The sequence below is a fragment of the Rhamphochromis longiceps genome, linkage group LG5 (assembly GCF_057381845.1).
Source record: "Rhamphochromis longiceps isolate RC_006_pf linkage group LG5, R_longiceps_female_GT1.1, whole genome shotgun sequence".
Lineage (NCBI taxonomy): Eukaryota > Metazoa > Chordata > Actinopteri > Cichliformes > Cichlidae > Rhamphochromis > Rhamphochromis longiceps.
In genome coordinates, this window is record NC_140561.1 from 31,874,536 (window position 1) to 31,892,323 (window position 17,788).

Consider the following 17,788-nt stretch of genomic DNA (forward strand, 5'->3'; position numbering starts at 1 on the left):
GAAGTTTATCCTGGATCCAGAGCTCCTCAAACAGCAGCCAGACTCCAAACTGGAGAAAGCAGAAATCCTGGAGATGACTGTTTGCTTCCTGACAAAGCTACAGCAGAGCAAATAGCAGAGCTGATAGCAGAGAAGCCTGCTGACCCACTGCTGAACCAGCTGCTCTGGTGCTCTGACAAGAACCTGACAGAGGCTGACTTTCTCCTCTGAGCTCCACCAGCATCACCAAAAACTAATGTTCAAACAACAGCGCCCTCTGGCGGTCAATGATAAAAGCAGCGAATAGTCAACAACCAGAATAAACTTGTCTGCAGAGCCCTTCTGGACCATCAGATACAGACCTTTGCCCTGAAAGAACAGAGCTTAAAACGTCTGTTATTTTACAACAATCAGTTTAACATCAAGCCTTTGATTAAAACTGTTACTCTAGTTTTTTATATATCACACCACTATTTTGTTCAGTAAACTGTTTCATTTGCAGAGTTTGAGATAGATCTTTATTTTGGGGGTCAAACTAACTAAAATAATTTAGCAATACATTACAGTAATTTAAAAATTCAGTTACAACATTTTTTTAATGGCACAGCTGTAGTGGACCCGTTGTTGTTAAATTTGTTTTAACTACAAAGGTTCATGAGCTCATAGTAAGCACAGCGGGTTAGAGTAAAGTTGAAGTGAGGTTAAGCATTACAAGATGAAGCTGTATCCTGTTACATTTAAGACTATGTGAGGTTTAAGTTAAGGGGAAACAACTTCAGTTTCTAAATAATCTAATTCCACCCACAGGCTGCAGCTGTACATATTTTTTTTCAGCTGCTGCAAAATCTGACCTTCTTGTTGTTCATGTAAACTCTGAGTGACAAAAAGTTGAAGGCCATCCAATACTGTTAATATTTTTGCTTAAGTTATTTATGTCAATTATGACAGGGCATGACATTCAGTTTTATTTTTACATAGGTAAATATTTTTAAAGATGATTCTATGGGAGAATTTTCAACCTGCAACAGGGCACAAGAGTTATTTTTTATTATTATTATTATTAATTTATTTATGGTTAAGTGAATACTCTGGAGAAAAGAGTAGGACACATTCACCCCACCAGTTGTGAATTATCCACCAGAAGCACTGGACACACTTCATGAAACTGCCACCACCATCCCCCACCCCCAGGACCCTAAGAGGTGAGATTTTGATGTAGTTGATGGTCAGTAATCAGTAATCATGATTAGCATTAGAGGTATAAAATGTGTAGCTGATTGCAAACTGAAAATAATACTTTCCAAATTGTGGTACCCTAATTTGATTACTTTAAGAATGTTTTTTTTATTATAAATTTTAATTGTAACATCTGTCCAAGGCAGCCAATGGGATTCTTTCCCTCCAGGTGGTTGGTGATGTAACCTCACGTTTCTATAACAACCCACAGCATCTGCAACAGAAGTTCTTTTGTGGTTCATTGACAATAACACGGGTGTGGGAAACTGAAATTAAATTGCTACTCATGCTCACTATATGGCACGTGTCAAAAGACATGACTGCATCTGGTCGGCTACATGATTATTTTCTAGAGACATTATGATTTAATTAATTGGTACAACACCAAAATATATTCTTGCATTTGTAAAATATATATATAAAACAAAATTTGTAACTCTTTATACAATAGTATAAATGAAATTATCAGTTAAAATCAAATTGATGTTTACAGTTTCCCTTAATATTAATCTCATTATAAACAACACATGCGAAATAAACCATTAATCCCATTATTTTATTTTTACCCATAATTTTTACATTAAAACATGAATGTTTTTCCCTGACATGTGATGGGATAATCAGCGTGTGCTCGGTCAAAACCATTGATCCCAGTATCAGGCAGCAGATCTCCTTTCCCTACAGGGTCACCACTTTCCCATAATCACACAGAGATCTGTTACACTCCCTTCGTTTACCCACAGTCTTCCACCTGTTCCCCTGAGACCTCACTATTATCCCCCAGGCATTAACGGCAGCATGCTGCTGGCTCCACATGGCTTATTGTCTCGCAGAGCACTCTGATTGGCTCAGACTGTGGGAAACCTCAACCAGACTAAGACCCACACATTCATATGGAGATGCTGGAGTATAAATGGGAGGGATGAAACCAGTAGAGATCAGATTCTCTCTACAGAGATCTCCACAGCACAGAGATCCAGGCATGGCACCTAAAATCCCTGCAGCAATTAACAGTTCTGAGGAGCATCTGACTCTGACTCACAAGGTAAATCAAAAATTAATGAAATTTGTTTTCTATAAAATTGTATCAATTATATTTTCTTGCTAACACAAAACTCCTGAACAAATTTATTAATTGCATTATTCTTCTTTGCAGCTCAGAAAGCCTCTGGTGGAGAAGTTACGCAGAGAGCGAATCAACACCTGCATTGAGCAGCTCAAGTCTCTCCTGGGTCCAGAGTTCCTCAAACAGCAGCCAGACTCCAAACTGGAGAAAGCAGACATCCTGGAGATGACCGTTTGCTTCCTGACACAGCTACAGCAGCAGAGAAACCTGCTGACGCACTGCAACAAGCTGCAGACTGCCTCTGATAAGAAGCTGAAAGAGGCTGACTTCTCTCCTCTGAGCTCCACAGTCCAGAACATGATCACAAAAAAAAACAAATGTCCGATCAACAGCGCTCTCTGGAGGCCATGGTAGACACGACAAACTGGAGTTAATACCAAGAAAAAAGAGACCATATTGGTCAAACGTGACAGGACTGAATTATTTGAACTTTCTGTGTTCTTCTGTGTGTGCAAGACGACATTTCCTGAGGAAATGACAGCAATAGAGCCTTTCGTGTTAAGGAAGAAAATATCTTGTCATGCATGTAGCATGAATGAAATCTGATTGCATCAGCGATTATTATCAATGCCTAATGTACGTGTTATGGTAACATAGTTGTATATATAGTACTATAGTTTTTGTCTGTTTTTTTTCTGTGCAAGATGACATTTCCTGAGGAAATGACATCTTGCACATTAAGAAAGAAAACCTCATGTCATGCATGTTGCATGAACCAAATGTAGTATTTTGTTTGTTGGTTTTTGACCCTTGTGATCTAAGATTGAAATGTCCTTTTTCTGGGCTGATTGTAAAATTAAACTTGACCCCCATTTAATATCAAAACAGATCTGTTCTAAGATCCAGTTGTTTATCCTTTTAATTATAAAAGGCTTGATATGACCATTTTAACCCCCACTTCACTGAGGATTAAACAGTATATTATTTGTACCTTTTGACAAACACTGATCACTTTGTGATTACTGAAAACCAATCTGTTTTAAGATTAATATTTTATGTTTCACACTGTCAGCTTTTTTGTGATAGGTGTTTCTTTTTTTCCTTTGGGAACGTAAATGTGATCTGTTTGAAGGTCGATATTAATAGTTTTCATATTGATTAATGTGTTCTTAAATGCTGTAAATATTTTGTCTTTCACAAAGACGGTGTCCCTTCACTCTCTCTGAGCACAGTGTGCCTTGTAGAAATCTACAAGTTGTCGTTGTGATGTGTCATCACTTCCTGTTTAAAGCATTTATGTTTTATGTGGCTCTTGTTAAATAAACAAACACTGCCAAGTGAAAACTGTATTTCCATGTTGTTTGTTGTGGTTTTCATAAGTAATGGCAAAGATGTACTCCATTCACTTCCAATTTAGGTCAATTTAAGGGGTGTTTATCACAGATCTTTGTTTAATTTACATATCCAATTAAAAATGCTGCAGTCTAAAAACTATTTAGGTTAGAGCATACAAAAGAAAAACAAGGTTCAATTCTTTTTTTAATGAGGGGAACTTTCTGGATATTTGGGTTTTTAAAACAAAAATAAAAGACACTTTTTAGACACTGCTACTTTGATAAAATTAAGTGTTTCTGTTGTAGCTCTCACTTCCATGAAACCGTCACAAATGAACTCTAATGACATGCAGACTAAGACACACTTCTATTGTTCCTGTAGTGAAAGCACTGAAAGGACGGACTGTGGGAAACCAGAAGAAACTCACTCACAGAGCCTCAGAGGAACAATAGATCCAGACCTTTGCCCTGAAGTGACAGGGGATAAAAGGGAGCCTGACTCCCTATTTCTAATCGTTGTGTTGTTGTCTTTTTGGCCATGATTTTGTCCATTCCTTACATAAAACAGTAACACCATTTTTTTTAATTGTCATTTCTTATTGTTAATCTCTATTTTAACAAGAGATCTTCGAAAGTGTCTTGTGTGGATTTAAATTAAAGACACGAATGAAAGAATAATTTTGTTATTGACAGTGCAAACTGCTCAACGTGTCACACATTCAATCGTTGTTAATTTTTTGGGGTCTAAAAATCTATTCGTCATAACGCCTATTGTAAGTTCAAGCCCAAATGAAGAAGCTCCCTGTCACAGATGGTTTCATAAGTATTTGTGGATCCAAGTTAAACTGAACAAACTAGAGGTCTTTAATTAAAAGTGCCCATGCAAACTCTTTAAGTAGGCATATAAAGGTTATTCAAAATGAACTGCAAGAAGCCTGAAGTTTACTTCAGCATTTCTTCTCATTCATTCACTTGACCCTTTGCCAAGTCTGTAGACAGTCTTTCTCTCTCTTGTCATGTTTATGTCTTGTTGGCGCTCAAATCAAAGTCGTTTCTTTCTCAGGAATATATTTTCCAAGATAATATGAAACAGAGAAACCAGATGAACATGTAACAGCTTGCCTCCATGCCCCTGACAGAAGGGAATCTTGCTCAACAAGACATACTGTTTCTAGAAACATGCTATAGATACAGCTTTACATTGGATGGATATCACTAATTCTTAGGTTCTGCAAGTTATCCGGTTAACATAGTCGATTTTATTAGTACCCCACTTTTCTGAGAGAAAACACAAGCTAATATTTAAAACTCACAAATCACCACTTTAAAAAACAATGAAAGTCACTGGGGATTTCTAGAAAACAGCTGTCTAATTAGATAGCTAGCTGGAAATTTATTGCAAAACACTGATGTTGTCTCAGTCTGCACAGGAGAAAATAAAGCTAGAGGATACAGAAAAGTTAAATTAATAGGGGTAGTGATGGCATCCATTCATAACATCCTAATAGAGGGGACTACATACAAATTCTGTACATAAAGGTCTCATGTTGGATTCAAACCACTGACCTTGTTAATATCAAGTATCAGTGCTGACCACCACACCAGTGAGCTGCCCTGCAGTCTTAACATATACAGCATAAGGTTTACAAAAGATTTAGCATCTCAGCAAAAGGCCAGAGGATGAAGAAATACTCAAACATTACCCATTATTAGCTGAGGTTAACCTACTGTAGTTGAATTCACTTATTACAGATCTTGAACCTCTGTATGCTTCTTCGTATGCTGCAGTATCTGGCCTCCCCATTTCTGATGTAAAGCATTCTAAGTCCCTTTCCAGTTTGTTGGAGTGATAATAATTTCAACTTTCACAAACTGAACTATGGGTAAATAATCTTCAAGATGAAAATTAACTTGTAAATTGGGGCATGCTTATTTAGGCAAATGATAGAAGTGTGGGAAAACCCATGAGACTAGAGTTCAGTGGCAATCACTCCACCAGCAGCCTGTGAATTCTCCAAAGGGATTTGACACACTTCATGAAAATTGTGTCACCCAGGAAGGCTCCCACCATCACAATCCCAAAATTTCAATCCAGCTCTCAGTCAGTTATCAGTCACAGATACGAACCGAGGATCAAAATGTGTCAAAGATTAAAAAAGTAGAAATTATTTTGATATAATCTTTTCAAATGTTATTATCCCAGCCAACCAATGGGATCCATTCCCACCAGATGGTTTGTGATGTAATTCACTGTCTCTATAACAACACACAACCAGCATCTGTGACAAAAATCCCCTTGTGGCTCAATGGCCACAGCACGGGGGTAAGTGTGGGAAACTGAGATCGACCTGCTACTCACAGTGGTTACAAGGCACGTGTCACAAGACACAGGAGCATCTGGATTGAGTTTGTTTTGAGTATTTTAATGTATTATATTGAGTAATTCAAATTAAATTAGATACAGCATTCAAAAATCTTATGGAGTTTTCAAAATGTATTTTTTTGAATAAATTAAAAAAAAAAAGATGTTTAAGCTCTATGATAGGAAATACAAATTACAAAATTTTCCATTAAAATCAACAGAAGCAGAAAATGCAGAGAAATTCACCTAGTCTATCACTTTTTTTGCTTACTTGAAATTCATACATTACAGCTTTGTTATTCCCGCACACGTGCACTGGGTGCTCAGTCAGAATCATTGATCTCAGCATCTGGCAGCAGATCTTCTACAGGGTCACCACTTTCCCAGCTTCATACAGAGATCTGTGGGCATGTCTCAGTCTCCCCCCAGTCCTCCAGCTGTTCCCCTGAGACCTAACCATTATCCCCCAGGCATACAGGAGCATGTTGCTGCTCCACATGCCTTATTGTCTCACAGAGCTCTCTGATTGGTTCAGACTGTGGGAAACCTCAACCAGAGTAAGACCCACACATTGATATGGAAATGTGGGACTATAAGTAGGAGCCAGGAAGCCAGCAGAGATCTTCTTGCTACAGAGACTTCTGCAACACAGAGATCCAACCATGGCACATACAATTGCTGCACCAATGACCACTTCAACGGATCATTTGACTCTGACCCACAAGGTAAATTGAACACTGCCTGGATTTAAATTATTATTAAGTTGATAGTCTTTCTTTTCTTTTTCTAACAAAAAACAAACAAACAAGGTTATTTATGACTCTGTTCTTTTTTCTGCAGCTCAGAAAGCCTCTGGTGGAGAAGTTACGCAGAGAGCGAATCAACACCTGCATTGAGCAGCTCAAGTCTCTCCTGGGTCCAGAGTTCCTCAAACAGCAGCCAGACTCCAACCTGGAGAAAGCAGACATCCTGGAGATGACCGTTTGCTTACTGACGCAGCTACAGCAGCAGAAAAACCTGGTGACCCACTCCAACAAGCTGCAGACTGCCTCTGATGAAAAGCTGAGGGAAGTTGACCTTTGTCTTCTGAGCTCCACAGTTCAGACCAGTATCACCCAATGCTCTCTGGAGAGAAAACACAACAGCGTCCTCTGGAGGCCGTGGTAGACCACTCACACTGGACTCCATAGCAGACAAGCTAAACAGACCATATCGGTCAGACATGACTGGACTGAATTGTTTAAAATTCTGTGGACTTTTTCTTCTGTATGTACAGAAGGTTTTACTTTGTGTGTTCTTGTGTGTGTGTGTGTGTGTGTGTGTGTGTGTGTGTGTGTGTGTGTGTGTGTGTGTGTGTGTGTGTGTGTGTGTGTGTGTCAGATGATATTTCCTAAGGAAAGTGTAGTAGCAATATCTTTCATGTTGAGAAAGAAAATTTCATGTCATGCATATTGCATTAATTGAATCTGATTGCATCAGCAATTTTAATTGTTTCTTTCTGTACTTCATGTACTGATGATGTTATAGTAATGCTTTTTACTATTATTGATTTTCTTCAATTGACATTGACGTTACCTTTTATTGGTTTTCGATTTTTTGGATCTAAATTTTAAGTGTCCATTTTAAGGATTTATTGTGATTGTAGATATTAATCACACAAAATTGATCTGTTATAAGATCCAAATGTTTAGTATTTCTTTCATGAAGATTTTCTAACTATACGACTCAATGTGGGCAAGTCGTGTAATTGTGATGTTTGTACCTCTTGACTGTTTCTGATCAGTTTAACATTAATCTAAATTCAAGGTTGAATTTGTTATAAGATCTAAGTGTTTACAGCTTCTTTCTAAAAGGTTTTCTTAATATCACAATTTTCTTAGTCGGTAAAAACTTGACAGTGATATTGGTACTTCATGATCATTATTGATCAGTTTAATATCTTAATTGTTCTATGCGGACATTTAGATGACGTGTATCTCAATGTATGTCATTACTAAAACTGATCTGTTTTAAGATCAATATGTTTATTGTTTTACTGAAAACATTACTGTTTTTGTTAATGTCAGGTTTGAGAAGACAAAGTAATATTTACTTTGTGAGAAAAAATTGAATTTAGCAGTTAATAACAATGTATTTTAAGGTCATTTGCTGTTTAGTGAAAGTGGAAAAAGAAATCAAATGTCACTGAGTACTGGGTTTTTGAATATTGTAAATTCATTGTCTTTCATAAAGACAGCTTTTCCTCTACTCTTTCTGAGTACAGTGTGTCTTGTAGAAATCTACAAGTTGTTGTTGTGATGTATCATCACCACCTGTTTGAGCTTTCGTCCTTGTTGAATAAATAAACACTGCCAGTGTAAAACATTGTGCTTGCATATAATTTTTATGCAGTTGATCTGTTATCTTTTTACATTGATGCTAGTCAGACAGTGACTAACAAATTTATTAGAACACCACCCAGTATAAGTGCATTGACGCATGCTCAATCATCAAGCTAATGAAATCCCAAAAAGCCGATTCTGTTTATCTGGACGTAGCGTTTTCAGAATGAAGAAGTCCATGTAACGTCTTTTTGGGGCACCCAAGGTTTACGTTTGGTGGAACAGCTGCTATAAATGAACAGAATTGGTAATTGTGTTATTGTTAATCCACCAGTATGCTCAAACTCATTATTTAAAATTATATTTTTAATGCTAAAATATAATTGTTATCAATACATTTTTTGTTTTGTTTTTTACAAAAAAAAGTAAAAAAAAAAAAGTAAAGCACATTATTATTTTTGCTTATGATACTAAATTACAATTACTTACTTGGATTCCAGAACAGAAAAAAAAAGTTTTAGTGATTGATTGTAATGCTCAATTAACTTCTGACTTCTCAGAGGCACCCAGTGCGCCGGCTCATATTTATAATGTAATTTCTAGTTTCTAACAAGTTTTTGACAGATTTCTAAGATGTCTGTTTTATTGTTTTATAACAGGCGGTTCAATAAATTTGTTGAGCACTGTATGTTCTTCATTTTCTGTCATGTGTCTCTATCTTTGTCTCCATTTGTTGTAGACAAATACTTCAAACCTTTAGAACCTTATTATAATTGTTTATCCAAAAAATGCACATTCAGTGAAAAGCCAACATTTGTAATGAGAAGGGCCATCGATGTTATTTCAATTTGTTCAGTTGGAAGTCAAATCTTTAAACTTAAAGATCAAATATGCAGTGTTTTAACTTTTCTGGTAAAATCATCAGATTCACATGTTTTAATAATTGTTTCAAAGTTAATCATTTAAATCTTAAAAGATGATGTATATTTTAGCTTATGTGGTGCTCAATAAGGCACACTTCTATTGTTTCTCAAGTGACAGCACTGAAAGGACTAAGTGTTGGAAAGCAGAAGAAACTCATTTACAGAGCCCCAGTGGAACAATAGATCCAGACCTTTGCCCTGAAGGGACAGAGGATAAAAGGGAGCGAGACTCCACAAGCGGAAAGATGTTTTAAATCATCATGATGGCTACGCTTCCTTTGAAAAAAGCAGCAGTACCATTTCCATCAGAAAACTGTTATATGATCTTCTTAAACTAGAAGCACTATTTAAACACAAGGTGTTTGAGAACGATTCAGCTGTGGACTAGAATCAAAGAGGTGATGTGGAAAATCATTGTACAAACCTTGAAAAAGAGTCATTCAGAAAAAGCTAAAGTTTTTTGAATAACAGGAAGTCTACAGGAACTACAGGTCACAGTAATTTTTTAATCTCTCTTCTTATTTTATATTTTTTAAGCATCCACCACCTGAAACCTGTGTTTTGCAGGTTGGGGATTCAGTGAAAAGGTTTTGCTATAACAATAAAGTAAAGCAAACATCAGAGGATGCTATATGCCGTGTGTACCAGTTTAGCTTAAGTAGCAGACATGCAACTCTTATTTAAAACTAATTATCAGAAATCTGTTTTGTTTTTTTGTTTTTTGTTGTAAGATTATTGAATTTTAATTTTTCTCAAAAAGGTTTGAACAACCAGTTTTTTTTTTAAAAAATAAACTGGCAAGATTTTTCAGAAGATTTCACACACCTTTGCAATAAAAAAATATGTTGACTTACATACTGGCACATGTCAATTTTTTTTTACCAAAGTGTGGGAAAACTCTGGAGAACAGAGCTGAGAGTGAATAACGATCAGCCGACCAGCAGCCGGCTAATTCTCCTGAGGGATTTGGCACACTTCAGGAAACCTCCCACTCTCACAGTTAAAATGTTGATTACTTTGATACTCAGTAGTGAGTGAGTGATTATCACCAAAGTTCAAAATGTATTATAGTGTTAGAAAACTTAAAATGTGACAGGTTTAAACATTCTGAGTTTAGTTTTGATAAACTTTTTAACAGCAGTTTTAAATTGAAACTGTCTGTCAGAGCCAACCAATGGGAACTTTTCCCTCCAGATGGTTGGTGATGTAATTCTTTCTTTGTATAACAACACACGGGCAGCATCTGTCACAGTAGTCCCTTTGTGGTTAATTGAACACAGCGCGGGGAGTCAGTGTGGGAAACTGAGATCAACTTGCTACTCACACTGGATATACGGCACGTGTCAAAGGATGACTGCATGTGGTCAGCAGCATGATAATCGTGTTGAGTAATTTCAGTGAGAAAATCACAGGCTCTTGCACTCAACCATGTTATTACAGGAAAAATTGGATTTTTTTTATTGAAAAAAGGTTTGATAAAAGTTTAAATAAAGTATCAAATGAAATATCTTGATAAATTACAAATTAAATATAACAATACATTCAATACACAATTCACTCTTCAGTTTTTTTGGTAAACAAGCAAAGAGCTAATGTCATCTACCTATCAGTTAGAGCTATAATTCATTAATTAGATCAAGTAAACTTGCACGTATTTGATAGGATGTTAAGGGTGTGCTGAGATATCAGATCTGCTCCCTTTCACAGATTCACAAAGCGCCCTCTTGCACTCTCTTTATCTCCTCCACCTGCTCCCCTGGGAGCTAACTATTATACTCCCGGTGGTAATGACAGAATGTCGCTGCCTCACATGCCTTATTGTCTCAAACAGCTCTCTGTTTGGCTCAGACTGTGGGAAACCTCAACAAGACCAAGACTCACACATTCATATGGAGATGATGGAGTATAAATAGGAGGGATGAAATCAGAAGGGATCAGATTCTCTCTACAGAGACCTCTACAGCATAGCGATCCAGCCATGACCAGTTCTCGGGATCTGACTCTGAACCACAAGGTAAACTGAAGGTTTCGTTCATGTAAACTGTCAAATTGTAGAAAATATATTTTGTTGCTAACAAAAACAAAACTCCTGAACAAGTTTATTAATGACTTTGTTCTTTTTTCTGCAGCTCAGAAAGCCTCTGGTGGAGAAGTTACGCAGAGAGCGAATCAACACCTGCATTGAGCAGCTCAAGTCTCTCCTGGTTCCAGAGTTCCTCAAACAGCAGCCAGACTCCAACCTGGAGAAGGCAGACATCCTGGAGATGACCGTTTGCTTTCTGACACAGCTACAGCAGCAGAGAAACCTGCTAACACACTCCAACAAGCTGCAGACTGCCTCTGATGACAAGCTGAAAGAGGCGGACTTCTCTATTCTGAGCTCGAAAGACCAGACCAGCATCACCCAATGCTCTCTGGAGAGAAAAGACAACAGCGACCTCTGGAGGCCGTGGTAGACCACTCACACTGGACTCCATACCAGACAAGCTAAACAGACCATATCGGTCAGACATGACTGGACTGAATTGTTTAAAATTCTGTGGACTTTTTCTTCTGTATGTACAGAAGGCTTTACTTTGTGTGTTCTTGTGTATGTGCAAGATGACGTTTCCTAAGGAAATGACATTGACAGTATCCTGCATGTTAGGAAAGAAAAACATCATAAGATGCATATTGCATGAATGAAAACTGATTGAATCTGCAATCATTATTATATCTGAGAGGTACTTCTTGTACTGATTATGTTATAGTAATACTTTTTACCATTATTGATTTTTTAATCTAAAATTAAAATGTCCTCTTTCTGACCAGAAAGTAATAATGAACTTTACCTGAACTGGACTCACTAGAACCCATTGTGGGTTGAGTTGTGTAATTGGGTTATTTATAGCTTTTTATCATCAGTGAGAGTTTTTATTTGTATCCTTTGTGGATAAAACTTTTTTTTTCATCAAGTTTACTTTAATGTAAGTGATTAATGAAAAGGGATCTGTTTTAAGATCAAATTAAATGTTTTGCAGAAAAGTCATTCTCAGATTTGAAGAGACAATGCAGTTTATTTTAATGGTTTTACCTGACCTGTTTTAAGGTCAATTTTTGTAAATTTTTTGCTTTGTTTGAGGAAAACATTGCTGTGGCTTCCTAAATACTGCAAATCCACTGTCTTTCATAAAGACAGCTTTCCCTCTACTCTTTATGAGTACAGTGTCTCTTGTAGAAACTATGAGTTGTTGTTGTGATGGATCATCACCTCCTGTTTAAGCTTTCATTCATGCTAAATAAACAAACACTGTACGATGAAAACACTGTGCTCTAATATTATTTTATGGCATAACTGACCTATCTGCTGAAAGATATGCATTCTTCATTTTCCTTCATTTTAAGTCTCCACTTTTTATAAATACCTAGAAGGTCCAGCACTCATTATAATTGTTTCTCAAAAAGACATGTTCACAGGAAAATAAAGCACAAAATTCTGTGATGAAGAGTGTTATTTAATTTAGTTTAGGTCATATTGAACCGAATAACAACTGGGGAACTGTGGGAAACCAAAATAAAATCACTTACAGAGCCCCAGTGAAACAATAGATCCAGAACGATCAGATTATAAATGGGAGCGTGGCTCAAAGTGAAACTTGTTTCTTATAAATTGTGTTTTTTGGCTCTTCCTCTGTTTAAAAAAAGCAGTGTCAACAGTACTTTTAAAACATTATAATTTAATATTGTTAAACAAAACAACCATTTCAAGCATTAGCTTCTGGAGAACTTTTTTTAGGTGGACCAGAGTTGAAAACATGTATTAAACTCGATTCTTTGATCCCCATGATAGAACAGAGAAAACCCGACTCAGGAGTGGTCAAAACATTTATAATTCTTTATTCAATCATCTTCCGGAAGAGAGAGCCCTGCACAGCCCAAAGCCAGTTGCAGAATCTCCAACATTAGAAGCTAAAAATGTGTCTCATATAGGTGTTATTTTGGTACTTTACACGTCACACATCGTTTCGATACAAACAACTCCTTATATGTTACTAGTTCCTCTTTTTCTGCCTGGTTTCCTGTATTTATTTATATGCTTGTACAGCTCTACACTAACTTCCTGTTTTTCAGTCTGGCTGAGCACTTGGTTTAGGAGTCAAAAGTGGCCTTGCTTTACAAGCCTTTATTATTAAAATACATAAAACAATATAATCAGAACATAAGCACTAAGAACACATATTGATCTTGTAACACATGGTCTGAAAGTATTTGTAAAGATGGTGATCAATGCTGTTTTATATGATTCACTACAAAGTCAAGTGCCACCATAAACCTCACTACCCCAAATGTGTTAGCTGCCGGTTTGTGAGTCCTGATGAAGTTCTTTGAGATTAGTTTTTCTGGGGCTATAGCAACTCATCTAGTCAATGATAATGTTTGTCAACGGATATTTTCACAGCGACACACTGAAAATTAAGGATTTAGCTCTAGCTGTGTATAGTCTAATTCACAGAATGAAAAGCTCATTTCAACTCAAGCCTTCAGGAGTAGACAGAAACCTACCACACAGGACTCAGGCGCAAAGATGTTATTTAAAACAGAAATACCTCAGCATAAAAACCACCAGGCCAAAGATTAGTGAAAGTATTCTTGTAGTATTGGTGACTTACTTAAGAAACCCTGTACAAGCATACTTTGGGGAAAAAAATACAAACTCCATGGTGTTAGAAACACAGTCCTAGCTTGTTAGCCAGTTAGCTACACAACTGAATTCATTGGTGACATTCTTACAACTGCATACAGTCAAATGTTGCAAAGCTTACTTCTGCAGCACAGCAAGGAAGAGCTTGTGGTAAAACAAAACGCTTTAGTCAACATAAACGTAAAAACTTGAGGGGACTGTTCTGAAACTTCTCCGAATAATTACCTCTTGTGAATTATGAATAGTTTGATATTAAATCTGCTCTCTTCTACTGGTTTTGCAAATAAACAGAATAAAGTTAAGGTTAATGACAACCAGACTTGTTCTGGAAATTACCCATTATGCCTTGTGGGCTTTTTGAAATTATGCAGAAACACATTATTGTTAGATTCAGCACTGAAAACAAACCTTTGAGTTATATGACAGAGGCTCACAAGGCTCTCCTCCTTTACAATCTCTGATGGTTTCCTGGTTGAATTCAAAAATAGTTTTCTTGATAACGACTTCCATCAAAGACGATCAAATAATATAGTCTAATTGTTACACTTTTAGATTTTATTTGTTAGCTGAATGTCTGTATGTTCATGCTGTGTAATAAAGTGTTCACCTAAATGTTGTGACCCAGATTTAGAAAGCAAACACAGAGACTTGTCATACTATATTTTCCTGTATAAAGAGCACATATACAGCTGTTTAACAGAAGGGATACTGTCCTGGGTCAGATACATATTTTAAGAGGTTTGTCACACTTTGGCCCAAAGAAAAACAATCCTCAAACTAATTTGGAAATGGGCACATGCCAATTTTCTGTTAAAGGAGGAAGTGTGGGAAAAATCCAGAATATCTAGTTATCTTTCCACCAGCAGTTTGCTGTTTCTCCAGAAGGAAATGGCACACTTGAGGAAACTGCTTGCTCACAGGAAACCTTCTACCCTCCCATCCATTTGGTGGCTGGTAATTATCAGTCATATTTATGCCTTAAAGTAGAAAATGTAGTGAACTGAAAGTAGGACCTGCAAAACATTTTTACTTTGCTTCTTATAGAGTTTTCAAACTAATTTTAAAAATTTCAAGCTGTCAGAGCCATCCAATGGGATCTTTTCCCTCCAGATGGCTGATGATGTAATGCTGTCTTTCTTCAACAACACACAGGCAGCATCTGTCACTGAAATCCCTTTGTGGTTCATTGAACACAACACAGAGAGTCCGTGTGGGAAACTTAGATCAACTTGCTACTCACACTGGATATATGGCATGTGTGAAAAGACACAAAGGACACCAGTAAGTTTATTGCACTGAGTAATTTAAACTAAAACAATGGGAACAACACTCAGCTTACTAATGGTGCAGTTGCAAAAAATATGTTTAGTAATACTATAAACCAGCCCAGGTCTAAGCACTTTGGCCTTCCTTTAATATTCATTACATAAATGTGTACGATAGACGTTCTATACACTTGGAAGCCTATGTGAACTTATAATGATGGAGCCAAGTCTAATTATCTTTTCTTTCTCTGTTCAAGCATGAGTTTTAAAAGGAGTTTATGAGTGTGCCATTTTTCTGTACTTACAGGGTAAGAAGAGGAAATATTGTTTGTTTTTCAAAAAGATTAGAGAAAGAAATTTTGCACTTAAAATTACTAATTCTGTACTAAACATTTTACAGCATAATCTGAGTTACCTTGCCTGCAAAACACACAGAATTTAGGCACTATTTAAATTGGCTTGAAATATAATTACTACTTCTTTCCTCTAAAACAAAATTACTTATGCACCACCTAAAATTACTTCTACATATTTCAAATTACATACAGACTACTTAAATTTACTTAAAGCATAATTAATTCCTTATTTCCTGTAAAAACGTGGCTCGTTACCCTCTTATTCTAGTGTACGTCCTCTACCTATTTGCAGGTAAATATAATTACTTTGTAATTTGACATAAAATATGCTAAAATTTCACTTAATTACAAGTACACCCTTAGTTGTGGGACATGTTAAAAAGTGCCACCAACTCATACATTAAAAGTTTGTCATTCCCCACTCATGCAATGGGATCATGAGTGTTAGCTTAGTCAAAGTTATTGATCCGAGCATCAGGCAGCAGATCTGCTCACTGTAAGGTCACCACTTTCCCTGATTCACATAATAAGTACCTCTCCATCTCCCTCCAGGTCTCCTCCTCTGGGACTTAATATCACCCAGGCACACAGGACTAAGATGCTGGCTCCACATGCTTTATTGTGTCAGAGAGCCCGCTGATTGGTTCAGACTGTGGGAAATCTCAGCCAGACTTAAACCCACACATTCATATGGAGATGGTGAAGTATAAATAAGAGGGATGAAGCCAGCAGAGATCAGAACACAGATCTCCACAGAGATCTCTGCAGGACATAAAACCAGGAATGGCGCCTAGAATCACTGCAGCAATGACCAATCCCCAGGAACATCAGACTCTGGCTCACAAGGTAAACTGAGGATTTTATTTGAACCAGTTTTGATATTGATTATAGGCACTTGCATTTTTTAAATTTTAACAAGTTTATTAACAACTTTGTTCTTCATTCTGCAGCTCAGAAAACCTCAGATGATTACGCATAGAGCAAATCAATAGCTGCAACGAGTCCAAGTCTCTCCTTGGTCCAGAGTTCCTCAAACAGCAATGTGAGAAGGCAAACATCCTGGAAATGAGAGTTTGTTTCCTGATGCAGCTATAGCAGCAGAGAGACCTACTGACTGGCTTCAAGAAGATGGAGTTTTCCTCTGAGAAGAACTCTCAAGAGGTTGAGTTCCCTCATCTGAACTCCACAGTCCAGACAAGTGTCCAGTCAACAGCGCCCTCTGGGGGTGTGGTAGACACCTACAGACTGGAGTTAATAGATGAGCTAAAAAGGCCACATTGATCAAACATGATAGGACTGAATTCTTTGAAATTCAATGAACTTCTTCTTCTGTATGCTCAGAAGGCTTTACTTTGTGTGTTCTTGTGTGTGTGCAAGATGACATTTCCAGGGGAAATGACGGCAACAGTACCTTTCGTGTTAAGGAAGAAAACATCTTGTCATGTATGTAACATGAATGAAATCTGAAATATTCTTTATCCTTACTGTACATGTTATAGTAGCTTTCATTACCTTTTGGTTATGATATTTGTGACTTAAGTGTCCTCTTTAAGGACAGATTGTAACAAAAATGTAATAATGATTCAAAGCTGATCTGTTATAGGATCCACATGTTTACGAGGTTTTTTTTCTAAAAGGTTTTCTTACTGTCACAATTTTCTTGATCCTTATTGTGGGTTAAAAATGTGATTGTGATATTTGCACCTCTTGATCAATATTGACCTGTAAGGTCAGTTTTTGTTTAGTGAGTTTTTAATTAATATTTTTGTGTTATTTCAAATTAATTTGTCAAAGACACTGAGTACTGTAACTGCTGTAAACTTTGTCTTTCATAAAGACAGCTCTTTCTGATTACAGCTTTTCTTGTCGAAATCCACAAGTTGCTGTTGTGATGTATCATCACTTCCTGTTGGAGCTTTTATCATTGTTGAATAAACGGACTGCCTGCTGAAAACAATGTCTACTCATTATTTTATGTCATCACTAACATCTTTATAAAGATCAAAGACAAATGTTCTTCTATTTCTTAACTGTTAAGTTGACTGTAAATGCCTGTAAAATGTTGCTGTTGTAGCCAAACATACATGTTTAGTGCAAAACAAAGCACTTTTATGTTATTATTAGGAGTGTTATTAATATAATTTTACTCTGTTTGATTATAGTAAGTCATGTCATCAAACCAAATAAAATTCAAACACATGTTGTGCATATCTATTTATATCACCTTTAGGTGAATAAGAAGTTTAACGTTTTTGGAGTCTGGAT

At 36.7% G+C, this 17,788-nt stretch overlaps 3 protein-coding genes and 1 pseudogene across 4 annotated transcripts; all 4 read left to right on the forward strand.

Moving 5' to 3' along the window:
- The first annotated feature begins 2,111 nt into the window (after positions 1–2,111).
- LOC146670357 (transcription factor HES-4-like) lies at positions 2,112–3,630 on the forward strand. The gene is made up of 2 exons (XM_085408006.1): positions 2,112–2,260; positions 2,372–3,630. The coding sequence occupies exons 1-2, from the start codon at positions 2,129–2,131 to the stop codon at positions 2,693–2,695; spliced, it is 456 nt and encodes a 151-aa protein (XP_085264132.1). The 5' UTR covers positions 2,112–2,128; the 3' UTR covers positions 2,696–3,630.
- Positions 3,631–6,543: 2,913 nt separating this feature from the next.
- On the forward strand, positions 6,544–7,849 carry LOC146670358 (transcription factor HES-5-like). Its single transcript, XM_085407227.1, has 2 exons — positions 6,544–6,702; positions 6,818–7,849. Exons 1-2 carry the CDS (start codon positions 6,640–6,642, stop codon positions 7,142–7,144), a joined length of 390 nt encoding a protein of 129 aa, XP_085263353.1. The 5' UTR covers positions 6,544–6,639; the 3' UTR covers positions 7,145–7,849.
- A 3,250-nt stretch (positions 7,850–11,099) lies between these two features.
- LOC146670359 (protein hairy-like) lies at positions 11,100–12,524 on the forward strand. Its single transcript, XM_085408007.1, has 2 exons — positions 11,100–11,235; positions 11,351–12,524. The coding sequence occupies exons 1-2, from the start codon at positions 11,140–11,142 to the stop codon at positions 11,675–11,677; spliced, it is 423 nt and encodes a 140-aa protein (XP_085264133.1). The 5' UTR covers positions 11,100–11,139; the 3' UTR covers positions 11,678–12,524.
- A 3,703-nt stretch (positions 12,525–16,227) lies between these two features.
- Positions 16,228–17,480, forward strand: LOC146670360 (uncharacterized; annotated as a pseudogene). Its single transcript, XR_014911879.1, has 2 exons — positions 16,228–16,369; positions 16,474–17,480. The product of XR_014911879.1 is annotated as an uncharacterized LOC146670360 (transcript).
- The last annotated feature ends 308 nt before the right edge of the window (positions 17,481–17,788 follow it).